This window comes from Heliangelus exortis, chromosome 9, assembly GCF_036169615.1.
Source record: "Heliangelus exortis chromosome 9, bHelExo1.hap1, whole genome shotgun sequence".
NCBI lineage: Eukaryota > Metazoa > Chordata > Aves > Apodiformes > Trochilidae > Heliangelus > Heliangelus exortis.
Genome location: NC_092430.1, coordinates 4,149,267 through 4,175,564, shown reverse-complemented (window position 1 = coordinate 4,175,564; position 26,298 = coordinate 4,149,267). Strand labels below are relative to the sequence as shown.

At 42.7% G+C, this 26,298-nt stretch overlaps 2 protein-coding genes across 8 annotated transcripts; one reads left to right on the top strand and one right to left on the bottom strand.

Annotated features, from left to right (window-relative positions):
- Nucleotides 1-103: 103 nt before the first annotated feature.
- CCL20 (C-C motif chemokine ligand 20) lies at nt 104-24,339 on the top strand. 7 transcript variants are annotated; one of them, XM_071751742.1, is made up of 7 exons: nt 5,041-5,118; nt 14,043-14,229; nt 14,815-14,948; nt 21,617-21,750; nt 22,560-22,674; nt 23,449-23,526; nt 23,803-24,339. In XM_071751742.1, exons 3-7 carry the CDS (start codon nt 14,926-14,928, stop codon nt 23,828-23,830), a joined length of 378 nt encoding a protein of 125 aa, XP_071607843.1. In that variant the 5' UTR covers nt 5,041-5,118; nt 14,043-14,229; nt 14,815-14,925; the 3' UTR covers nt 23,831-24,339. The 7 variants fall into 7 exon arrangements, with proteins under 7 accessions (XP_071607848.1, XP_071607847.1, XP_071607849.1 ...); XM_071751745.1 differs by lacking the exon at nt 14,043-14,229 and having other exon boundaries at nt 5,036-5,118; XM_071751744.1 differs by lacking the exon at nt 5,041-5,118 and having other exon boundaries at nt 12,985-14,229.
- On the bottom strand, nt 114-8,211 carry LOC139799619 (thiamine transporter 2-like). Its single transcript, XM_071751740.1, has 6 exons — nt 7,868-8,211; nt 4,685-4,839; nt 3,558-4,353; nt 1,802-1,994; nt 1,541-1,682; nt 114-305 (listed from the first exon to the last, which is right to left on the bottom strand). Exons 2-6 carry the CDS (start codon nt 4,832-4,834, stop codon nt 114-116), a joined length of 1,473 nt encoding a protein of 490 aa, XP_071607841.1. The 5' UTR covers nt 4,835-4,839; nt 7,868-8,211.
- Nucleotides 24,340-26,298: the final 1,959 nt, after the last annotated feature.

Genomic DNA, 26,298 nt, shown 5'->3' with positions numbered 1-26,298 from the left:
TGTTCACCTTCACCTTCTTCACCTTCACCTTCTTCACCTTCACCTTGCTCTGCTCTTCCCTACATGTTGCAGAAGGAGCTCTTCTCCCACAAGGACCTGGCCACAGAAACCTCTCATCCTGACTCCTGCAGCCATGTCGGGTGCCCAGTTACAGCCTGCTCTTTGGATTCATCTTCAGCGTGGTTCAGGTGCTCTTTGCAGGATCTTGCTATTTCCCTTGGGCATTTGCTTGAGACAAGCATGCAAATGCTTCTGATCAAGAAAATCCCAGCTATGACTGCAAAGTAGCTGCCATAAACTAAAAACTGGGAGAGGATGAGAAAAAAGCAGGAGATTTAGTGAAAAACACATTAGGGAAATATTGTTTCTGCTGGGGATGACAGGCACTCTGTTATATTATTTACCTGTGTTCTGACATGGTTTCTCTTTGTTCAAGTTTTTATTTCATAATTAAGCAAAATTTTAGCTTTTCCAGCAAACAGCACATCTTTCAGGAATGGAGAAGCACCCCTTGCTTCCAATCATTATGCCTCTCTATAAATATCAGAGAGGGGAAGGGATAAGCACAGGATTTTTGTTTACTTTCTATCGGTACAAATGTAGAAGTAGCTTCATTACCCACCTAGTCATGAAGAGTCTGAGTGTAAGTGTAAGTGAAGAGTCTGAGTTAGTCATTTTTTGCTCTTACTTGCACATCTCATTTCTGCCACCACACTGGCTCCATAAATAAACTATGACTTTGTTTCTGTATCTCCAAAAACAGTGCCAAGCCTATTAATGAAGTCCTATATATTCCTGTCCTTAAAGGTTTAATTTTTAGAGTTTAATTCAATCATTAATCTTTTCAAGTAACTTCTGTTTTCTCTGTGCAGAGTATTTAAAAAGCTTTTGTCATCTTGAAATCTGTGGGAGTAGGAAGCTGCCCCATCTGAGATCCATGAGAAAATGGAGAAACCAGCACATTTCAATTGACTCCAACATGAGTTAGAATGGGGATGACTGAAGTTAGGGGTGCTGTTGTGAGATCCTACCCTAAATTAAGTGCCCAAATTATGGGTGGAAAACTACTCTTCATGTTGAGATACAAACTAGGTATGCTTCTGAACTGGAATTAGAAGTCAGGTCACTTGAGCTGTTCCTTGTTACTTGAGCAGGCTGTATCTCATGGTCTAGAACTCCCCTAACAAAATGTGGCTGTGTTGATCCTGCATCTGTGAATCAGTCTGAATTTTGGGCAGAAAGGATGTTACTCGGTGTCCCCTTAACCAGCAAGAACTGGTAAGATATCAGGACCTGATTATTTATGTTCTGGTGTATCTGCCTTTAAAAAGTCAAAGACTAGAACCTGCAATCCTAAATGCAGCACTAAAAAAGACAAAAAGGAGGAATGATGGCTAACATGAGGGAAGAGCAAGGTGCCCAGATTTTTCTAGCAGAAAGAGGTAATTAGATTGTCCTTTGGCATCGCGATTTCTTTCTTGACAACTTTCTAAGATGAATTGGCTGAGCAGTAAGGGGGAAGTAAGTTAACAGGACTTACCTGAGTCACTATGTCCAGTCCTAGTCCTTTTGAATCCACAACAACAACTGTAAGGATGGTCTGAATCACCAGTGCAACAAAGTTGTTGAAGCCAAACATCAACGCGTAGCGCTCCATGCTCAGGTTGACTGCAATCTGGAACCTAAGGTGAGACTGCCAGGTCAGTTGCTTCACACTAGGGTGGGGGTTGTTCCTCTCAGTTTAGTTGATGAAGAGAAACAATTCATGGATAATAGTAGCAGCATAAGGGTTTATACTCACGTTGCTATTGTTATGAGGAGCATATAGCATGCTTTGAAAATGAGGTAGCTGGCGTAACATGCCCAGGTATTGGTAGTGAAGTGCATGAGAAACAGAGAGCCAGCATCTATTGCTGAGAAAATCCCTAAAGCCATTTCTCCAAAAAGGTCCCAGTTAATTTTCATATATTGTACTACAAAAGATGTTACTGAGCCTAGAAAAGGAGAAAAAAAAAAAACAAACCAAAGCTACAGATATAGATTTACATATTTTTGGTTATCACCAAGTCTTGCCACTCTCACAGGCTGATAGGCAATGCTGAAGCATGAAGCTTGAGTAGTTCTGAAGTGTTCTGAGAGCATTTCTAATCACTTCTGAAGTCAGGCAGATGACTGGTCATTTTTAGACAACTGCTTAAATCCATTCCTTTCTTAGCATTTTTTTTTTTTTTCACTTCACAGGATAAAGTGTAGAAGGATTCATTATTTAGCTGTCTGCACCTGGCTTGTATCTCTAGGGAGAGGCTTAGGGACATGGCTTGGAGCTCAAGAAGAACAATTCTTCCTGCTACTACTAATTTAATTTATAGATAAACTAGCAAGCAGTTGCCTTCTAGATTAACAGTCTTGTTCTATTCAGCTCATACAAAATGGGAGGGGGGGGGGGGGGCAGTTTTATAAGGTGTCAAGTGAATAAATTCAGATAAATGGGAAAAAGGATAGGCACTGTTTGCTTCTGGTGTGGTGGAGCAGAAACAGACACATCTATTTCAAATGTAAGTTATCCTTCCTAGGGGTCTTGTGATATTTTAAAAGTTCTGTAGACATTTCTAAGCTGGTAAATAGGCAATTTCATAGGGAAAAGGAATTAATAAGGGAGTATGCATTACCAGACTTAAGTACTTCTAATTCATGTTTCAGTTGGTCTACTTAGTTGCCTACCTCAAGATGAGAGGCAAATATAAGATTTTGATCTTAGAAATATCTGTTTCTCCTTACTGACTATGAGGGTAAGCAGAGTGGCCAGGTATGATGTAGATATGTTTATTTTTTCTGGTGGATCACACCCCTGTGTCTTGTGCAAGTTCTTTACAGTAGAACAATATGAATTTGTGAAACACTGCCAGGCCAGGGCGGTAACTTCTGATGTTACATTTTGATAACATTATTTGGGTTATGTGGTGTGGACATCTGCTTCCGGTGCAAAAGAATAATAGTTATCATTAGCCTAATTAATTCTGTAAGGTCTTTTTTTGCAGATCTCTACTTTGGCATGGCCAAAATTCTCCTTTCATCTTCTGCTGTGCAAGAGTATTTCATTAAAGCAAGATATTCATGAGAGGATTAAGTTGGGGAGTTTTTTTGAGGTTTGTTTTTTTTTGTTTAGTGTATAATATTTTTTGGGAAACTTCACTCGTCTGTGTAAGCTGATGCCATTTGTATGGAACTGTGTGATTACTTGTTTGAGGGGAAAAAAGCCCCAGCAACCTCATTAAAAGAAACGCAGTGGCCTCTTAGCAGATTTAGCTGTTGGATGAAGGGTCTGTGGGCCTTGTAACTCTCTCTCTGCATACTGGGAGGCAGCTGGGTGTCCCAGTCATAAAGAAAGATGCCATAGCTTCCAGTCAAACTGTTCTGTACAGCAAGTAACTACATTTTGCAAGTCCAATGCATGTGCTGCCTTCCTGGAGCACCTGAATTAGAATGGCATTTTAAAACTGTTATGAAGTAAAACTTTATAAGCTGCCTTTATGATTGATGCTTAGACACTGACTTACTCAGAAAAGTTGCTATTGCTTCAACAGCTCCATTGTACACTGCTGAGCTGTGAGAGGGGGCTCTGAAGTCCCAGAGCACTTGGATGTAATTCACAACCTGGTTAAAGCCCGCCGTAGCCAGAGCCCACCACAGGGACCAGTAGAGAAGTTTCCTGGAGCTGTAGCAATCCCTGAGGTCCTTGCTCAGCTGCACCAGCACCCTGAGCACACTGCTCTGGGCCTGGGCACCCTCTGCCTGCTGCTCGGGTGCGGGTCCCTGCCTGGCAGATCCGGAGCCCCCGTCCTCTGGCCTGAGGGAATCGAGGCCTTTCTGTGGCGCCGGGAGAGCCTCTGGGCCGTCCTTCCTGTGGAAGAACATAGACCTGCGGGGCATGGGGAGGAAAAAAGAGCAGAGGAAGGCCAGGGAGACGGAAGCCAAAGTGATGGCGTTGAGGTGAAAGTAGGATAGACCTGCCAGGGAAACCAGGAGCTGGCCCAGGAGGGCGGCAAGGGTGGCTGCCAGCAGAGTGACGCTCCTGCAGTAGCTCGTCACCCGCTGGTAGCGCTCGGTGCTGACGACGCTGTAGATGTAGGCGTAATAGGCGACCTCGGTGGCTGTTGTCATCCCGTAGAAGAATTCCACGGCCTGCATGGCCAGCACTCCACGTGCAAAGAGGAGCAGGAGCCAGGTGACGATGAAGCTGATGCCCTGGAGGAGGAGGACGGGCTTGTAGCGCACGTAGTCGGTGACCAGGAAGACGGGGAAGAGGAGCGCGAGGTAGGAGTATGTCCAGACTGGGAAAATCTGGTTTGTGACCTGGAAGAGAAGAGGAAACCTCTGTAGTTTTATTCTTAGGGAAAATAAGTTCATTTATTTAAAATGTCATTGTAGGGGAAAGCTTTTGCTCTGTAGGAATTCATAAAGTATATACCCACGCTGAAGCAGCACGTGACTTGAGCAGACAAATGGATCTTAAGCCTATTAAATGGATCTTTGTGCTGTCTGCTGCAAATCATAACCTATCAAATGTGGTTACGGTGTGGGGTTTTGTTGTTTATTATTTTTGTTGAAAAATGTAGACGTTTTACATTTTTATTTTAATGCTTTATGTTAGAAAAAAGAAAAGAGGAGCAGAATAAAACCATACCTCATCAATTGTCAGGTTTTTATCTGGCCCTGTTAGATAGGGGGTTAGGAAAGGTTCTGATGGTTTCATCATGTAGAAAAATCCATAGAGGCAGAGGATCAGGGTGGGAAAAGTCCAGGTATTTCTTTTCTCTTGCTTCCAGCAGTCCATATCCCCTGCAGAAAAGCTGAGGGAGGAAGTTTGTTAGAAGGCTGATACTGCTGTGATTTCTAATTATTTTTATCTTGTATTTTCTAATGCTAAGGAGTGCTGCTTTTCTTTAAACTGAACAGCTTTTCCTTATGTTTTTCTGCATTTTTTTGTCTTTGTACATAGTGTATAAAGAATGACTTGAAAGATCCTTAGCTGGGAGACAAATTACACTGTCATGCTGTCTGCACTGACCAAGTCAACCACAGGAAAAGCCTCTCTAGATGAAAAGTCACTGGAGAAAGGTGAGCACTGAGATTTCACTTGACAGCATGACCCATCACAGCCAAGCACCTTGTTGAATGACAAGCAACCAGTAAACAATTGCTGGTTTTCCTCCTTTACCTTTGACATCTGCATGGCTCTCCTGTTAGGGAGAACTGGGAACTCTGGGGCCTACAGATGTGTCACTAATAAATACAGAAAGGATCTCAAACCAGATCCTCAGCTGGAACTTACTGTATCAGGAATCCAGCTTGGATATCATAATTCTATTTTCAATTTGTAAATGGGATTTGTGGTCATTGAAGGCAGTAATTCCTGTTAAAATAAAAAAAAGCGGAGATTTTTGCTCTTGTCTCAGGTGAGACTTACGTAGTAAATGAAACTTTACAACTCTGCTGGGGAGAGCCCAAAGAAGCCAAAATGACTATGGGGGATAGGGGGAATGGGGGGGGGCAGACACACAAAGGGAACACATAGACAGTAAGTTATACTCCATGCTATTATAGGCAATGTATATCTCTTGGAAAACCCTGGAGTATGCTTGTTACCACCTGAGATTTCTGTCACTTTGCTTTTGACTTCTACCTGTTTACTTCCTGACAACTTTTTTTTTAGGCAAAATTTTTAATCCTAAAAATGAAATATTCCACAGGCAGTACTTTTCCTCAAAGTTGGTTTGGGTTTTTTTGTTTTGTTTGTAAAAGATGAAGATCTCTTCCAAAGCAGCCATAAGTGTTCAGGTACCTGTTGACTAAATCTCTTCAGACTGGATGGGCAGAGGATTCTCTCATAGAGTGTAATACATATTTTGTCAGCTAGCAAGTGTTATGCATCTTATTTTCTAATTTCACACCATGAGAGTACATTTTACCAATGGTCTGATGCTCTAAGAAATGGGTCCAGATAAGCGGGGTTTTGAATTATTCCATTTTATGCATAATGGATGAAAACACTGATGCTACAGGATTTATAGCAGAAATTAATTTGGCTGTGTCAGCTAGGGAATGACAGCCACTAGAGGGCAAGATGACCCCAGAAAAGTAAAAATGTGTATGGGAGCACTGTGAGCTATTCAGAGTGCTCAAGGAAAGAAGCTTGTCTGCCTCTCCTCTCTCCTCAGTTGCTGTAATAGCTCCTGTTGCCAACATGGCTTTGGCAGGATCAGTTTTGGCCCTGCCCAGGATCATACTCACTTAGTCACCAAAACATCCTCTGCTTTCACATGATAATCACTGAAGTGTTACATCACCCTAATTCCATATGAATGCTTCACGTGGTACCCAGAGGCTCTGAGGAAAGGCAGCAAGAAGAGGAGGAATGAAGAGCATCTCTGGCAGTGTAGTGAAGAATATTTGCACAAGTTAGCTCTGTGACTTAGCCAAATTATATTTTTCACTTGCCAGCCTGGATTCTCTGCCACAGTCTGTTTTGAGCCTCACCACGTCTGGTGTCTCTCCTGGCAGGTTGTGTGACACCAAGGCAGAATTTCTCCATCCTTTTAAAATGTCCTGTACCCTAGGAAGTGAGTGAGGCAAAGTGCTGTGCTTACAGGGTGCTGCCCACCCGTGGCAGGGCTGTGCTGTCATTTACAGTAATTTCTGTTTTGAGCTGTATACAGAAAACTTCAGGTGTGCACTGGTCACTGCATCCCTACTGTATCCAGTTCTGGGCCCCTCAGCTCAGGAAGGAGATTGAGGTCCTGGAGCAGGTCCAAAGGAGGCAACTGGGCTGGTGAAGGGACTCGAGCACAGATCCTATGAGGAGAGGCTGAGGGAGCTGGGGGTGTTGAGGCTGGAGAAGAGGAGGCTCAGGGGAGACCTCATCACTCTCTACAACTCCCTGAAAGGAGGTTGGAGCCAGGGGGGGGTTGGTCTCCTTTCTCAGGCAACTCTCAGCAAGACAAGAGGGCACAAGAGGTCTCAAGTTGTGCCAGGGGAGGTTTAGGTTGGACATTAGAAAGAATTTCTTTCTGGAGAGGGTGATCAGGCATTGGAATGGGCTGCCCAGGGAAGTGGTGGATTCTCCATCCCTGGAGATATTTAAGAAGAGCCTGGATGTGGCACTCAGTGCCATGGGCTGGGAACCACGGGGGGAGTGGATCAAGGGTTGGATTTGATGATCTCTGAGGTCCCTTCCAACCCAGCCAATTCTATGATTCTATCATTCTATGATTCAGCCCCAGCACATGTGCTGTTTGGGGGTTTCTGTTTGGCACCTTTGGCGTGCTAGCAGATAAGTCAGAGAAGTTTCCCATCTGATGTGAGCAGCTGTGCAGGAAAAAGCCTCTCAGGGGGCTGAGGGCTCTGCCCATGGGTGCTGCTCTGCCTGCAGTAGGCTGTGCACCCACCCTGCACCCTCTCTCCGAGCTATCAGGAAAGGGCTCTGCTGCACCCCCAGCACCTCTGGTGCTGGTACAATTGCTCTGTTCTGCAGTCATAACCACAAACCTTTGACAATGACATCTGTGCCCTGGTACTTAAGGGGGAGGGATCCAACTTGTCCCGTTCAGTCACCCCTTGTGGTCAATTTGTTTTTTGTAACTCTAGGGTTTTTTTTAACACGTGGAGATAGGGTGGGATGCCTTGGTGCCATACTCAAGTAAAATCTCCTCTGTTTCTTTTTTTCCCCCCATCAGTTCTTGATTATAGCCAAAGCTACCAGCTCTTCTCCCACACAGCCTGACCTGGTCCCACAGCTCCCTTTCTTTCTTCCCTCTTTCCTTTGTCACTGGAAGATTTCTGATTTGTAAAAGTTTATATATAATCTTACCTTGTCCACTGGAGTTGTTCCTTTTTTAATTCCAAGAAAAAGGTCCACTTCTAATTTCTCCTGTCTGTCTTCTGGCTGGTCTGTTGCCCTGTGTGTAGGGCAGCAGCTGGACTAATTTATTTTTTTCTCTTTCCTGTTCTTCTGGTATTTCAGCTTGCTCTGGTGACACCTCCTTTGAAAACATTTCCAGCTGGCTTTCTTTCAGCATCCACTTTCTGCACCCTTAAAGGAACCCTGGCCTGACCTTGCCCAAAGCCATTAGTTTTAGACCCAAATTACATGCTTGGGTCACTGACTGGCACAAAAGCAACAGAACTAATCTTGCTCTCAAAAATGTGGGGTACAGGCTTGGGATGTGCCTGGAACTGGCCTGTATTAAAGATGGAGCAGTAGCTATATGACAACAAATATCAGTGTTACAAAATTTAAATATCTCCCCACTGAATAAGATTTCGTACTCTTCTGGTTTAAGAAGTAAAACACTCTGCTCTGCTTCCCTTTGACTGTTTGTTAGGAAACTTATCAAAACTTTTTCTTAGGCAGGTCCTCCCCATCCTGCTGAAGATGGAAATGGTCCTATAGTCACCTTCAGAAGATTCCACAGGGATCACAACAGCAGAGGCTGCCATCTGAAATGTATGGATTTGCACAACAAGTATGTAACTATGAATTTACATCCATGCCCATCCCAGTCCTACAACAGTTTCAGAATGAAGTACAAAGTAAATACTTCAGAATGAGACCAATACAGTATAGGAAAATCATAATTTATAAAAAACAGTGAATTATTCAGCACTTTAAGGGGAAGGCAGCTTCTTAGTTCACGTACAGAAAAATGATACAGTAGCTTTAGAGTAGGGAAATCTAATGAATGAGCAAATGAGTAAGAAAAATGTATGAAATTCCCTGCTGGGTCAGAGCAGTTGCTCAGCTAGACCTGTATTTTGCCTTCAGTCTTGGCTACATTTGCAGCAGTTTTGACTCCTGCTTCTCAGTGCTCAAAGTTATGGGACTGATGCTGCCAGAGAGGCCATCCCTGCCTATTGCTTTTATCATTTACTTGTCAGCCTGGTGTCTGAATTTATCTAATCCTGCCTGGGACACTGCTGTATGCTTGTGGGAGTTTTTGTGATGTATGTGACAATCACTGCATGGAAGGGTTAAAATCATTCTGAAATTCAGTGTTCTTTAATGAAGTAGCTCTTTTCTGGACTTTCCCAGCCATCAGTCACCTCTGGCACTGATTCCAGGGCTGTTTGGGTTCTACCTCACTGCATATTTAATTGAACCTAAAGCTATAACAAGTGACAGCCCATCTGAGAAGAGGCTGTGCATACCTGCATTTGATTCTGTTCTCAGGGGCTTTTGGTGAAATGCAGATTATTTCTGTTGAAATGGATGGCATTACTCTGGCTTTGTATGGAATTGAGATAAGACTCCATAAGTTTCTCAACACTAAAAAAACCAAACACTAAAAAAGAAAACCCACAAAAGTATTTTTCTTGTAATGTAATAATTGAAAGAATTCAAGTAATTTTCAGCTATTGATCTTTGTGTTTTCTGCTTTCAGAATGTATTTTATCCTCTATTAGCTGTATGTTCTCATTCTTTGGTACTAAAAATTCCAGCCTTTTTCACTGATTCACATCTGAATGCCCAATGAAAGAGAGTAAAATATGATTGGCTTATGCAAGTTTTTGCTTAATTTGAGCTCTGTATTTGAGCTGCCTGCAGCAGAGTTTAGCTGCTGGGATTGAAGGGGACTGTGGTCTTTACACTGAGTTTGAATGTAGATTGGTCAGGAGCAGAAGCTTTTTGGGATGGTGGGCTAGGAGATCTTTTTATAGCTGGCATCCCATTTCTGTTCAGGTGGGAAAAGGGAGGCTCCATAAGATCTGGAGAAAAGGTGAGTTTTATATTAGTAGTGTATCCTGAAGAGTTACTGCAGTTCTGTCTCTAATGTATCAAGGAGGCAAGAAAATGATGGGAACAGGAAGATAAGGCAGTAAGACAATAAGACTGCAAAGTTCTGTCACCTCACTACCTTCTCCTGCCTCTGGAGCTCCTTAGGCTCTGTAGTGGTGCAATTTCTGGTGCTTCACAGGATGACACCAAGGCTGAGAGGCTCCCCTGACCATCTGTGGTACCTCTCCCTCAAACTGTCTAGATGGCTGCTGACTTAGGCACTGACTTTAAGCTCCCAGATCACATCTATTTCTTGACACCTCTCTAACTCAGGAGAAGACAATTTGTCAATCATATTGAAGTCTTATACTTTTTGAGGAATGTGTACTGTGGTCCCTTAAAGAAAGAGTGATAGCAAAGGAAATTTACTGTGGCTAATACTGGAGATTTTTCTCAGCTGGTGAGAGGTTTCAGTGGCTGTTATGAAGATTAAACTGCCTCTTTGCTGGATTCCTCAGACTCAGGAGTATTCACAGGCTGAGTTCACTGTGTGGTTTATGGATGAGCAGGTAGTAATCTTTTCTCATGCACTACGTGCCCATTTTGGGAAGGAGTTGCCATGGCAGTCTGAGCCTTAACCCTGTGGTGTGTGGGTGAGGGTTTCTATAACTCACATCTCAGCCAGGTTTCATGCAGGTCCCAAGGTGGGGAGATCTTCCTGTGCTCAGCTCGAGTGCTTTTCATCTCACTTAACTGCTTATGCAAAGTATAGTAGAATATTTAGCTAGAAAGTACTAAGTATGTTGCTCTAGGACTAAATTAGATTACATTCAACCGAACTAATGTTTCAGGTACTTCATTTAAATGTAGATTTATGAGTACTTCCTTACTAAAAAGCAATGACATAAACTTATTTTTCACTGAAGTGCTATTTTCTTAAGCTTATTGCCCTTCCTTTTTATCCAGTCACTCTCATTATTTGTGTCACTGGAGTGTGCAGTGCCACTTGTACTGTGCAGGGTAGTGGCTGCTGGTAGCAGTGCAGGATCTGGGGTTTAACAGATCTGTGTCATTAATAAACACTCTGGGACAGTTAATTCTTTTCTTAAAAGCAACGTTTTAGTGTTGGCACACTGATATTTGCATAAGTAAGGCTCTTGTTATAGTGAGCTACCAACATAGCATGGAGTATGTGTGCCCAGGTGGCCAAGAAGGCCAATGGCATCCTGGGCTGGCTCAGGAACAGCGTGGCCAGCAGGTCCAGGGAAGGGATTCTGCCCCTGTGCTCAGCCCTGGGGAGGCCACAGCTTGAGTCCTGTGTCCAGTTCTGGGCCCCTCAGCTCAGGAAGGAGATTGAGGTGCTGGAGCAGGTCCAGAGAAGAGCAAGGAGGCTGTGAAGGGATCCAGCACAAGTCCTGTGAGGTGAGGCTGAGGGAGCTGGGGGTGTTCAGCCTGGAGAAGAGGAGGCTCAGGGGAGACCTCATCACTCTCTACAACTCCCTGAAAGGAGGTTGGAGCCAGGGGGGGTTGGTCTCTTTTCCCAGGCAACTCTCAGCAAGACAAGAGGGCACAAGAGGTCTCAAGTTGTGCCAGGGGAGGTTTAGGTTGGAAATTAGAAAGGATTTCTTTCTGGAGAGGGTGATCAGGCATTGGAATGGGCTGCCCAGGGAAGGGGTGGATTCTCCATCCTTGGAGATATTTCCAAAGAGCCTGGATGTGGCACTCAGTGCCATGGGCTGGGAACCACGGGGGGAGTGGATCAAGGGTTGGACTTGGAGATCTCTGAGGTCCCTTCCAACCCAGCCGATTCTATGATTCTATCATTCTATGTAGAGGTTTTATGATGAGCTTGTAGGGACTGGGTGAACCTCCTTGGCAGTAGCACCATGCTCCATGTCCCCTTTTGTCCACTGCTGCCATTAGGGCAGTGCTGGGTTGAAAGGAGTGCTTTCCTGATGAAAGGAGTTGAAAGGAGTTCATTTCCTGATGTTGGCCAGGGAAAGCTAATTTTCAATATTTTCAGATTCCTGAAAGGGAAGTGACAGGTTGGATTTTCTCATTCTTTGGTTACAGTTTCATTGTTGAATTAAATGTAGGTGAAAGGTCAGCACCTCCAGAGTTGTGAGAGGCTGAGGAGACAGCATTCAATTTACACTGGGTGTAAATGCTTCTCTGGGAGCACTGCCAAGGCTGTACAAGGATGTATGTGTGGCATCCTCCTTTGCATTGCAGCTCTCTGGTTTGCTTCATGCCTCTTGCGTTAGGGAACCTGACAGAGACTTTACCAGGTGTCCCAAGAGAGGTGTTTCTGGTTGTCTGAGGGTTGTGTTTTTCATCTGAGCACTTTTCCTTTTCACTTCTCTTCCTCTGCTTGGCACAAAGCACACTCTGGGCTCCCAGCTGAGGGGTGCAGAGCAGTGTGGTTCAGAGGAGCCACAGGCCAGCATGTGCCCTTATCTGCTGATACTCTTCTGCTACAAAATTTCTTGTTCAAAGCTCTTTGTGAGCTTTGCAGTATTTTCCTCTTTGATTTATATGTCTGAGAATGCTGGTAAAATTAAATGTGAACATTTTCAACCTTTTTCATTTTTCAAATCCACTTTTGAACAACAACAAAATCCAGCAAGTAAGTTGAATAGATGATAAAACTTCCAGCATTAGGCAGGCAAATGATATCTTATGTATGGTCTCCCTCTTGGCACTGGGGTGTATTTTAGCCCTAGCAGCCAAAGTTATTTCTGTTGCAGTTGCACCCATAGTAAAAAAACCTTTTAAAACACAGAACTGAAACAAAAAAATAGCGTTATCCAAATTTTACTGCAAGTTGGAGAATGTTTTCCCTTTGCATTCAATGGAAGTCAAAGCAGGGCAGAAGGGCTTACAGATGAACAGGCTATACCTGAAGTAGTTCTTTTTGTTTTTCTCACCATGGAATTAATCACATGGAATTTTCTCAACAGGAATTACTACTTTGTCAGTGGGATTCTTTGGGGGCTTTTATTTAAAATTTCATGGTGGTCACAGAAGGTCTGCAGCTGGTTTTTGAGCAAGTGCTGGTTGCAGATGAGTGTCCTGGGCTCTGGTTTCCCTCTACCCCACACAGTGTCTGTCAGCTTTTCCACCACTGTTTAAAGGAAGAACAGCAGTTTGATGTTTCTGGATGAAATGGAGGGTAAATGATCCTGCAAGAAAGAAGTGTTCGATTTTTTTGTTGTTGTTGTCACTGCCTTTCACAATCACTCTAAGTTTGTCAGTATGGTTCACCAGTTGGCTTTGAGCTGTTCAGTTCTGCAGACACTGTGGTTTGAGATAAACACATCTATTTTCTGTGGTTAATAAGGAACATTTTGCTTCATACTTCCCTAATAGGTGTTGCATGTAAGAATAATACAATCACTTTCACAAAGTACCAAATGCTCTAAAAGCTGTGGCCTGTTTACTCATCAGTGCCAACCACACATCAGTCCCATGACAGCAAAGAGCTCCCCATGACCAGTGAGCCAGCCAAGGTCCATGAGGTAAGAAGTCTCAAGACATGGAGCTTCTGCCAACTCCCACTGATTTCGTGTCTGGTAGAACAAAAACCCCTCGTCTTTTAAATTTAATGTAATCTTTGTTCAACATTGTAACAAAAAAAAAAAAAAAAAAAAGGACAAAATCATGATCTTAGGAGATGAGGAAGGGAATAAAGGGATCTATGAAGCTTCACCTTTAGAATTTGGAGGGCACTGCAGCCGTGGATGCATAGGTGTAGTATTCCTGCACCCAAAAGATCACATATCTCCAAGTTTTTACTTCAAGATTGAACCTGGAGACTTTGCCATCCTATCTGTAGCTTTTATAATTATACTGTACCATCTATTTCAATGCCTACTCTTAGCTTGGGCTTTAGCCTTTCTTTGCGTGTTTTCTTCATCTCCAGCTAATTAACCAAGAGGAAATGATATATAGGTCAAAGAAACAGCATTTAAATTGGTTAATTCTTTTAGTGACTGCTGATGACTTATTGTGGATTGCCAAAGAGAGATGAGAGAAAAAAAAACGGAAAGAAATTCTAAGTGACTTTCCATGTTGAAAGATTATTTTCTGAGGTGCGTTCCCTTACATATTCACCCTACAAACCTCCCACAATGTATGGTTTTGGTTTTGCCCTCTCGTCACGGCCAGACAGCTTATTTCAGAGATCCAGATTTGCATTTGCACAGTGTGATCATGTAGGAAGTTTCAGCTCAGCACCTCCGCTCTACCTTTTTCTTTTTTTCCCCTCAAGGTGCATCTCGCGTTCCAGTCACTGTGGGAGAGTTGGAATGATTGCATCAGCCCGGGTTAAGTGTTGCTGAAGAACATTTGTCACATTTTGACAAGTGCACATAACTAGCTGGATGCTTCATCTAAAGCTAAATCTCTAATAATATTTGAGAGAGACTTAAAACGAATGCATCAGTGTTTGTCTCAAAGTAAGAATTATTGTACTCAGACTGTCCTAGATTCTTCCAACACCTTAATTTCCTGCCAACTCAGAAGGGTTTGGATAAGAGTTGCCAAACATTAGTAGTGTACTTGAGAGTTTCTAGAGTTGGTTGTTCTTGGGGTTTGATTGGGTTTTTTTGGTTGCTTGTTTTTTGTTTTATTTGCCTGTGTTGTTTTGGTTTTTTTTCTTTTTCCCCCAACAGTATGTTGAGGTTTTTTCCCCCTCATGAAGTATAGTTTTTTCCTTTTTTCAGGTGCTCCATGATTTTTTCCAACAGAAATCTTTCTGTTAGTCCTTTCAAAAGCATTGGGTGTGTTATATCCTGAAGCTCTGTCCCTGGTTCACAGGTCCCTGTGTGGCTGGGGTTGTGTATTAGCATGAAGAAAAACAGAATAGTTTTCTGATCTGAGGAAGGCTAAGGGTATCTCTAGGTAAAAATGTTCTTGAAAAATACAGTTTATGTTGGAATAGCAGATTTCTGTCAAGTTCAGGTTGCTTAGCATAAAACATTTTCTGTCTGAGCAGCTTTTCTGGCTCTTGTTGTTGTGGATAAAGCCCTTGTTATTTCCAGGAGGCCCTGAAGCCTGTGAGCAGGTTGCATGGTTGGGAACAGCACCTTCCTTAAAGCCCTGGCCAAGGACTTTTCCAATGGGGCACTGGTGTGGCTGACTGGGTTTGCCCAATGTGCTGGCTGAGGTTGTCCAGGTGAGCAATAATGTGAGAAAGACTTTGAAACTAAGGACAAGCAAGGTGTGATTGAAGCCAGGTGCCTCTTGCACACATCAAGAAGTGAGGACTAAGGTCCAGAAAAGGAGTTTTAAGGGATAGAGGAAGATAAGCAAGGCAGTATCTTAGTTGTGTCTTGCAACACAACCTGTTAAGAGTTGGGAAGGGTTGTGGTTTCCCTGGATAGACAGCAGAACTCTTGGACAGAGGGAAGGCTGAGCCAGCTGGTTTGGGCAACTGATTTAAATCTCCTCACAGGAAAGTCCCTGTAATGTAACTGCGTTGTTCTGGAAAGAAATGGTGATTGCAGCACTTGCTTTGAGGAGACTGTTCCCGTGGCTGATGTGTCAATGGTTGTGACACAGCTGCTCAGTATTGTTAATAAGTAATTCTTAAAACCAAAACCTGCTTGTTTTTTGTTTGGCAATCCAAAATAAAGAGGTGTCACTGCGTATTTTTAAGCTGATTTTTCAGTTATGTGACAAAATGCTGGCTTTGTTAGGGCTGTAGTAAGTAGTCCAGAGTGATCAAACGCTCTCTATGTCAAGTGTGACCTTCATTAGATGAGCTGAAAATTTACCACTTCATGTCACTTTGTTCTTCTTTCTTCTCTTTTCTTCCTAAGGTCTCATTTATTTGTTTTAGGTTAACTTGAGGAAGCAAATGTAGAACACAGGATAACAGAAGCTTCACGTTTTTAAAATTATTCTCTAATTTTTTGACAAAACTATTCACTGTGTCTCAATTGAATTAATGAATAGTTTCAGCCCGTGTAAAACTCTATTGCTAATGAAATTTTTAAGTCCCAGGTTTTTTTTACCACCTCTGCTCTTGTCTGCTAGTTATAAAAATCTGGCACATGTCACATAGAGGTCCTTCATAATTACCAAGGAATAGTATATTTTCCTCTTCTTTGTGAACTAAACATATTTGAAGTGAAAACCCTCATTTGTTAGTACTAGAAGGCACCTTGATGTTCAGGCTGTCAGTTTTGGCCCCAGTGACTGTTCATTTCCAGATATTCTTTGGGATCTGTACGTCTGGGAGACAGTCACACCACAGCAGTGAAGAAGCACTGACTGACAAGAGCAGCAGTGGTGAGATGGAGGCCACAGAAAATCAGAAGCTTCATCTTAGTCTCAGTGCTAAAAAGTTGCTTTTTTGGGTGAAGATTCCAGGATGTTGGACCATAGTAAATAATTCAAAATCATAGTAAATTACTTCTTTCTGTCACAGGTTTTTTGTCTGCAAGTGACACTTGCTGATCTCAGTCCTTTGCAGGAGATGTATATTGGTATCATCTGAAGTGATTCCTTCCCTTCTTCCCCACCTTTGTAGCTGTTAGGCAGATAAATTGGCACTTCTCAACTTCTTTACTGGTCAGAAATACAGTAGTCTAAATGTTTCTTTGGTTGTATTTATTATGCCTAAAGGCACATAAGAACTTTAAGCATGTAACCTACTTTAATTGTTTCCTCTTGACTATTTTTTCATCTGTCTTTCTAGCTACAGGTTTTGCCTTTCACTTTGGGGGCTGTTGCTGTGAAAAGGAGATGGGCTACCACAAGGGGGCTATAGGCAGAGTAGGATAAATTTTGAAACTGAGAAATCTGCCCTTAGAACACCAAATATTCAGCTTCTCTGTGTATGTAGCAGCAAGGAACCAAGAGTGGTAGGATGGATGCTGGGATGTTTGTTGCAGATGCACCAGTCTCCTCATAACCTGCAATTCTGTCAGATCAGAGGTGCATTTCTCCCAGCAAGCATATTATTTGTAAATAATTGCATCAAGCCAATGCTATTTCTAGATCTGTTCCTTATGATGTGCAATGGATAATGAGTGAAAATTGTTTCCGTCCTTCAGATAAGGATTTTTTTCATTCACACTAACACTAACATTGAACTGGCCTGAAATCACTGAATTGCATCACAGCCTCTAAAGCTCCAGAGTTACTTAGCAAGTTATCTGCGGAACTTTGGTGCTTGGAATTTATTATTTATTTCATCAACAAGGTTGATGCAATAATTAAATGCCTGCACTTGGCCCCGCTCCTCTGAACTCAAGCCTTCTCCTGCCTTTTGCTCTGTCAAACGTGTCCTAAACCACTGGAAATTACAGAAGGGGATTTCCCCTGTTCAGTCCTGTCCTTCCTGATTTATTATTTGTATTGCTTGGATGCTTTGCTTTCAGCAGTTCAAGTGGGCAGGAATTCGTAATAAATAACTCTTGGTGAGGATGAATAAAAATGGAAATTTTGTTAAATTGTTGCCAATTAAGAACTGTCAATATGTTTCTTGTCTTATTGTAGGGAATTGGTGAATTGTATTGTAAGGAAGTGTATTGTGGGGAGTAGGTGAAGATGCTATAGACCTGTCTGCCTACCCTGTCTAACATCAGGGTAGGTAAGCAATGTTGTTTTTTTGTTTTAATTAATTCCTTTACATTTAATATTAGACCTAATCTCATAAAGAAGTGACTAGAAGCTGTAGTCTATTGAACAAATAGTTGATGTTATAAAATACCTTCTGTATTCACAAGTTGATGGAGTGTTTTAAGCCTTGTATCTTTGTGACTGTTTTGGGATCTCATAGCAGAGCTGCATAGTCAAATAGATCACCATTGTGGGGTTACAGTGGGAAAGTCTTTAGACTGCTTTCCAAACCATGTGCAGTTCTGAATTTCCCATGTGCATACAGCTTCTCATATGCAAGGTTCTGAATGAAAACAAGTACAGGTTTAGTCATACAGCTCCATATGTACCTGGAAATCAGGCCATCTGCTTCTGTGCTTTTCCACCGTGGGAGAGTGATGGGACAAGCCCATTCCTCAGAAATTATGCCCGTTTTTCCACGGGTACAGGGTTGTACATAAGGTAGAACTGCTAAGTCCTTTTAGCACACCAGCATTTCAGCAGGTGCCTCAGTCAGAACAGGCCCTTGGGATAAAACAGTCAGGGTGTTACTAGGGGTCACCAGCCTGGGAGCTGGGTAAAACAGGGACAGGGAGGCTGTAGCTTTGCAGCTGGTGTCCAAGAGTGGTCCAGCTCCTCAGCTCTCCTCTTTAGGATCCCCAAACTGCTCGGAACTATCTGCTTACCAATATTACCTTGGAAAAGGCTCAGTTTCCTCTCCTTTCACAGCTCTGAATGCCTCTATAGCACTGGCACTCCTTTGCCACATCTTTTATAATACAGCCAGGAGGGGGTTGGCCTGTTCTCTGTCCCCTGGAACAGCAGAAGGGGAGGCTTGGGAGAGGCTTAAACCTTTGTCTGTCTGTGCTTTTATGCTTTGTCTTCCTGTAATGCGGCAACTACGAGGGAAAGAAGGGTTTGTGAGGGGATCTGAGGGAGAACAGGAGGCAGGGAAGCTGAGAAGCTTACAGCAAAGGAAAGCTGGGAAGAGACAAATAAATAAGTTAGGAAACTAAAAGAAGAAAAGGAGAATGAGGTGTGACAAACCCAGAGGAAAATGTGGATTTGAGTGTGGCCTGGGAAGGAACCCAAATCCAAGATCAAGCCCAGGGTAGGCACACGTCCCGAGTAGCTCCAGGGGTCATCGGGCTGGGCTTTCACAACCCCTCCTGGGCAGCCTGTCCCAGTGTTTCATCCCCCTCCCTATGAAGAGGCTTTTTCACTATGTCTGATGAGAATTTCCCTTCTCACAACTTGTGGCTTCTGCCTCTTGTGCTTCAGCTGTGCCCCTTTGGGAGACCCACGGCCTGGCAGGCCCAGTGCAGGCAGGCAATGGCTTCCTCCACCTGGCAGCCCCTTCCCTCATCCTCACCACCCCCCCTGTGCAAGCTCCTGTTTGCATCAGTCTGGGGACACCCAGCCCAGTGGATTTTCTCTGCAGTGGCCACCCACAATTCCCAGGTGCTGGTCCCCAGGCTGTAGGTTGGCCACCCATCTTTTTCACTGGTGTTCCAGGCCCGTTCAGTCACACAGGTGCTAAGGGAAACCAGGATGAAAAAAAAGGTATACAGTTACTGTCCCCTGGTCTGCAGAAAATAATAATTTCCCTTCAACACACAAGCACCTTACTGATTTTACTGGGGTTTTTTTGTCTTCTGTTTGCATTATGGAATTGTCAAGACTATTAAGATATGGTGAGTCATATCAGGACCTAGAAGTCAACTTTCTCCAGTCATTTTCCTGAAAACTTTGTTTTTTAAGCTACTTAAAAACAAAACTAAAGTACTCTGTGCACACTAAATACATATGGAAAGACAGTGCTTCTGAAATTCAAGGCCTTCTGATGGGTTTTGTTCTAAATCTTAACCTAATTTCCTAAATCAAACACACTATGAGATAAAATGAGTTCCAGCAGCAAGAGTGGCTGTGGTGACAGGAGGCCCAGCACTGCCCATGGCCTCTGGTGGAAAGGGGAAGGATGATGATGAAACTTGCCTGAGGGCAGAAGGATGGGGTGAGCACTACCTGGGAGATGTCACTGCCTGGCATCCAAACGTAATTATCAGATCAGGTGAGAAGATTCTGTCCATCTAGATGACAGTGTCTGTAATCACGTGTTGAGCTGTAACTGCCTAGGAAGTAGCATAAGAAACACCAAGGCTGGATACAGGGAACAGATTTGGGATCAGTGAGGAAAAGGAATTGGGGGTGAGCTGTTTGTTTGGGGGCAGCTAGGCAGAGGAGAGGAGAAGCAGCAATGGTGAAAGGGTGGGTTCAAGCAAAGAAAAAAATGGAGAATAAGGTATAAAATGAAGCAGGAGAGCAAGGAATAGTAGGATCTTGGAGCAGAAGGAGTGTGGATGCCTTCAAGCAGTAGTGAAGCTGGTCTGGGGGCCCAAGCTCCTCAGGATGCTGGGGACAACCCCTCAAACTCTCCATGAGGCCTGGTGTCTGGAAAGCAGTGCAGGAGGGGGAGTCAGAATGGATTAACTTGTAAATAATTATGGACTTGTACCCCAATACTTGGTGCAGGAGGCAAGGCAGCAAAATTGGAATTTAATAGCACTTACTAGAGATTTTTCAATATTCTTTATAACCAATGTATTAATGTAACCATTGAATCAGTATAGTAAGCAACAATTTTAACTCAATGTTACTTAAAGTGATAGAATTGTGAAGTAATATTGCTAATAATTATAGTTTTATTAGCCATTTAAGGTACTACCTTTTTTAAAAACATGTGCTGAATAATCATTAAACATTATTATCACCCTTATTTATGTCTCTAGCCTCAGAACTGATAGGGAGAGGAGAATTTAGGGACTAAGTTATAGCAGCAAGAGAGGAGACAAACTGATCTCCTTTTTTCAGGAGGCTACATACTGCTTTTGGTGCTCTTGATATTAATACATGCATAAGAAGATATGGTTACTATCTTGACAATCTTACTAAGTTATCTTTCTAAAGTAGGTGGAGACTTTCCTGGTATCAGCACTAGAGTGAAATTGGAGGGTGGAAGTGGAGGAATGCAGGTTGGTAACCCAGTGCCTGATTTTAATATCTGAAAGGCTGTTGCTTGAATGGTGCAAAGTCCTGTTTAAAAATTAACATAAATAAAAAATCCCAGCTCGCTACTGGACAGCCAGTTGAAAAAAACGAAGCAAAAAAACCCAGACAAACTGACTATGTTGTGCTGATGAAGAAAACAGACAACTGCCTTACTTGTAACCCAATGATTCCTGCTATTAATTAATTAATGTTTAACTACTCCTGTCTTTATGGAGAGAAAAAAGCTACCAAGCCAGACTTTGGTCCTTCCAGGTGCTATCTTTCTAGTTGGCTATTTTGTAGCACTGCCTAACACTGATAGTCCTTAAAACAGTTCAGAAATAGTTGCATGCTGAGAGCATTGATCTTTATGCATTTTATGCACTTCACTATGACCCATAAAGCAGTTAAAAGAAGCAGTGTACATCAGGGCATGGCATCCTTATTGCCTCTTCCTCTGTCACTTGGCCTGTTGGATGTGAAGGATGCATCATCTTTAAACATATGTGATGCCACACAGACTGCCAGGCCTTTTGGAAGTACCCCAGCCATACAAGCTTCCCTAGGTTCTGGCTGTTCCATAGAGAAAAATATTTCTCTGAATAACAATCTGTTCCAGAGTTCATATTTTATTACATTTTTTTTCCTTCTCTACTGGAAGAAATAACAGGAACTCACCCTTCATGAGTGTTACTGTCAGTCCTTGAAGAACAGAAGGGTAACTGTGAACTAATGACCACTTGGAGCTGGTAGCAGCTTCTGCAGACAGCAGCTGAGCAGGACGTGGCCCACAGCCATGACATTCATTTTACACAGGTCACTGAGGGGCATTGGAAAGTAACAGCAGCTCAAATGGAGAACTTAGTGGTGGCAGAGCCCCTCTGCAGGGCTTTCTGCCAAGCCATGCGAAGTGGCTTTAAGATTGTGTGTGTTTTAACTGAATGCTAAGGAGTCACAATAGTTTGGCATGGGAAATAACAAGATACAGCTATTGCTTATCAAGCAGCATAAATGCATTCCGGACAGTACTGATGCAGTAGAAAATACAGTCCTATTTCAAGTTGCTTTCAAGCTAACTCTGTTTCACATGAAGTAGTTCTGATGTGTGACAAACTGGCAGAAAGTAATGGCAGTGAATATATGGTAAAAGAAACTCATTTCCTTGAATACTCAATGTTGCCCACACAGCCCTACCAATACTGCAGTCTGGAGCTCAGAAAGCAGTAATCTGGAAAGCCTGACATCACTGTGCTGGCCAACCAGTATCATTGGAGATAGTTACACAGCTCCTGTGACCATGCCACATTGGAATGATTGTCCAGGTGAGGCCCACCTCACTCTCCTCCAGCTTGGGTTTATTAATCTAGAGCACAGCAGCTACGAAGTTTCTGTGGGGAACTAGGAGTTACCTACATTTAATTTGCCTCATTTCACAACCCACACTCCTACCCCTAAAAATATACACGCTTCACCCACAGAACTATTACCTCACAGCCTTTTATTTCCTTTTCTTGTTGGCTTAATATTCTAGCCTACTTAAAAAAAAAAAATTCCCCGGCGTGCTCTTATCTCAGGTTGTAGCACCAGGAAGGTGTTCTGGGGCTGCACTGGGCATGATGGAATTTGCCATGGGGAAACCCGCTGACGACAAGAACCCGCCCGCCTGTGAAGTCCCAGGGCTCCCACCATCCCTTTATAAGCAGGTGGAGGAGCAGCAGGGCTGACAGGGAGAGCAGGCAGCAGCCCAGCAGCACTTTCTGGAGCAGAGCTGCTATCTGGAGTGGGAATGGCTGGCTTTGGCAGAAAGAGCTTGGTCCTGGTTTCCCTGCTGGGGCTCCTGGCACTGCTCCTGTGCGGCAGCTCGGATGGTGAGTGGGTCTTGGTGCTGCTGCACACAGCATCAACCAACACCAGCATCAACCAACCCACCCCCGGGGTGTGTGTGACTGCTGCTGGACGAGGGGGGTTGGAAGGGACCCCCCTTCCAACATACACTGCCCAATTCTCCTTTTTTTTTTAATTTTTTTGATGGGGAGCTGGATATTAAGGGGGTGAATAGCGAGTAGTCTAGTCCCTGTGGCGACGTGGTCCAAATGGATTTTATTGACTTTGTCATTTTGCTTCATTCCAGCCCAAACCAACCAGGACTGCTGCCTGTCTTACACCAAAGTGCGCCTGCCGAGGTGGGCATTATTGGGTTACACAGAACAGCTCTCCAGTGAAGTCTGTGACATCCATGCCATCATGTAAGTTCCTTTTCAGGAGATCTTCTGGTTTATCCAACGTGTCTTAACCTCAGGATGTCTGTTGGAGCAGAAACAATGATTTGAACTTTATAAGCGTGATTTTTCTTGCTTTTTCAAAGCATTAAATTGAGGCAATAAATTGTAGATAGTGTTTGTAAGCAAAAAACCACAACCTCACATTGATAGGATCTACTGACAGGACAGCCTCACAGTTTAAATAATGAATCAGACTGTTTAGGAATCAGCTATTCAAAGAAAGATGGGGTTCAGCTCCAGCTGGGGGCCACTAACCAACACAGGCTGTTCCAATGCCAAAACCCCTTAAAGACACATAAGCAACAAAAGTTTTCTTTATTTACAGAGATTGGAAATTTTTTCCCCCAAGGTTTTAGACATCCTAAATTTTGATCCATCACCTGAACTTGACAGCAATTGTTCTTCTTAGTCTTAAATTATTTCTAGCATGTAGTGAATTTCTTTGTCTCGGTTCCACTAAACTGAATGCAACATTATGGTTCCTCAGACTGAAGCAGGTTTTACTTTTTTGTTTTTACGTTTTAATTCTATTGGGTGTTTCTCTTTATTCATTTAGTATTTGAGGTGTTGTGGAGCATCCCATATCTAACTGGCATTTATGTATATATATTTGTATTTTACTGTTTATTGTTACAGGGTATCTTCATTGCATGTTTTTGACCAAATACATCTTCATAGTATTTGCTAGCAGGGATTTCTAGTGAGTTAATCATCTCTTGATCATGTTTTCTTTTCCAGATTCCACACCCGCAGTGGACTGAAAGCCTGTGTAAATCCCAAGGAAGGCTGGGTGAAGAAGCATCTTCTTTTCCTAAGGTAGGAATCTGCAAATTTAAATATTACTAGGCTGATAAAAACAGACTATGTCTGAAAGCCTGTTTCTTACTTCTTTGGCATTCAACACATTTGTCTTTCCATCTTCTGTCAGATGTGGCTTCTTCTTCTTAGAATCTTCTTGAGGACAGTCATACCACATGTCCCTTTTTCTACCTGGCCTGTTCTCTCAGGAAGCACTATATATTGGGAGAAAAACCTGTATTTGACCTATGTCTGAGGAAATGATTTACGTGTGTTCTCTCATTCCTTTAACAGCCATAAACTCAAGAAGATGTCAGCATGACATGGTTTCCAGCAGGGAACTAGACACAGACGTGGCTGAAGAACCACTAGGTTCAACCTCTTGGTTGAGATGATAATCTTGTACACTGTTGTGTGCTTACTCACTGCTGTCTCTGGCTTCTTTGGAACCGTTGACCTTCTTGTGTTGATTCATATTGCATCACTGGTTTGCTTGTATTAAGCATTTTGTAACAATTTCTATTTTTATTAACATGCTTATGTTAATAAAATGACACAAGGGTACTGTTTAGTAAGGAGTGCTGTAAGCTGTTGTACAGAGTATAAATTGTAGTAGCTTTATTGCTTGCTCTTTTTTTTTTTTTTTTTTCAGCATGTGTAAAGCAGGTTATTTATTCGGGATATTTTGTTATCTCTTTGGTATGGTCTTGTGCCAAAAGGTTTTCTTTTAGCTGTAGTCAGCATTACAGTACCTCTTGAATTATTGTTAAAGTCTGCTTGTAGAAAAAATGGAAATTGGGCTTTAAAAAAAAATAAATGCTAAAAACTGCATCCTCTGTGATATGTTTATTTTTTAATTGAAAAAGGTGATTTCACCTTGAAAGCAATTCCCTTGCTTACCAGCCTCCAGCTGAAACAATTGCACAAGTGCATTTGCATAAGTTAAAGCTCACTTTATCTGTCTTATGGGTACTTATGACCTCCATAGGTTATAATTCCTTCCTCTCCCTTAGGCAGCAGCTAGATATGAAGCTTTTGCTTAACCTGAAGACCTGCTTTTAGCTCAATTTCACCTTAATCACCCTTGAGGGAATTTCTATGTTCAGGAGCAACCTTACACATGTAGTTACAGAGCAAGATTCTAGCTCGTCCACTGAGAATGGCTGTGATTATGGTAGCAGAGTCTGCTCTCAACTTCAAGGGCTATCACTACAGGAGGAATTTGCAGTGCTTTCCTCCTCTTTTTATGTTTCCTGTGGTATCCTGTGACTTCTGGCATAATGAGATTTTTCTGACACAAGGATCTCTTGATGGAGGTCTGCAGGCACTACTGCAGTATAAATGATGCCTGGTAAAAGTGATGGGACTTCATGGAGCAGGTGGGATATGGGTGCAGATTAAATAGGGAAGGTTGCTCAGCTTTTTAGGTACCATTGCACATCCTTTAGGGATGTGACCAATTAGGCTATGTAGGTGCAGTCCTCTCATTGCCAGCACCATACCCTTGCAGGGAAGCCTAAGTTTTGGCTTGGTACTTTTTTAATCACAGAGATGGAACAGCTCAGTTTAATTTAAAACTTTACATTTAAGTTTCAAAATTATGTTCATGAGTGTAGGCTTTTATTTTCTGGTTTCAAAACTTCCCAGAATATAGGCAGTTTGCTTTTGGCTCTGTCAGTCTGGGAATTGGCAATTGTCTCTGGGTAAGGCTCTGAAGGATTAATTTGCTTTAATTCTCAGCAGGTGGATTCCAACTCCCTGATATTAAGGATACCATGCAAGAAGCTGCCAGCCTGTTAGGGAGGAGAAATGACCCAGCATGTTCCTTGGGGATTTCCATGGCTTATAGGCTGAACTGCAGAGCTCTGCCTGGTGCTGCCAGCACTGGTGTGGGTTCTGTGAAGGCTGCAAGATCCTGCAGGCTAATCCAGGCACCACAACAAAGGATGGACACAAGGGATGGATTTGTGTTAAAAGTGTCAGAAGATGAGGCTCCCCAAGGCAACCCTGGGAGAGTAAGTAGGTGTTGGTGGAGATGTTAGGAACCATTATAGAGTAGGAAAGCAAATTCAAAGCAAGGAAGCAAATTAAGAATGGGAAGATAGATGTGGGAAATTCTGTGGGTGGCTCTTTGTATTCCCAGGTTGGATTTGTTAAAAGCTTTTTCATTTCTTCTGCAACTTGTCCTTTCTCTTGTCAACTGTGGCTCCATACACACAAAAATCCAGCTGCTTCATCCACAGAGCTATAACTTGTTGGATTTTTTTTTTTTTTTTTTTTAGTTCATTTTGTTCTGGTTCAATATTCTTAGATAATTAGCCTTGGTTGAGTTTAAAAAAAAAAAAGGACAATTTTAAAAATTGGTCTCTATGCTCAATAACATTGATTGAGAAGGTTATTATTATATTATTGGCAGGAAATTCCATATAAAACAGCGTGTCCCTCCACAGGGATTCCTAGGGATACAAGCTGGTACTATGAGTGAGTGCTGTCTCAGATCATTAGATTTGAAGCTCATTTTTGTGAGTAAACTTGAGGTGAAAGCTGACAGCTCTGAAATCAATGACTGTTTCTAGGAAAATCTTAATCCTGATTTGGTGGAGCAGTTCTGCATTTGTCTAGGTGAGTTTCTTTTTCATCTGTCTCTTTAGCCCTCAGTATTATTGTTGAATCCTACTCGTGCATATTATTTCTTTTGTGTGTGTGTGTTTTGTTTCTTTGTTATATTATTTTTAATTTTTATTTTTGCTTCTTTTTAATTCTATTTTTCCCCCCCTAAAGCCATCTTAC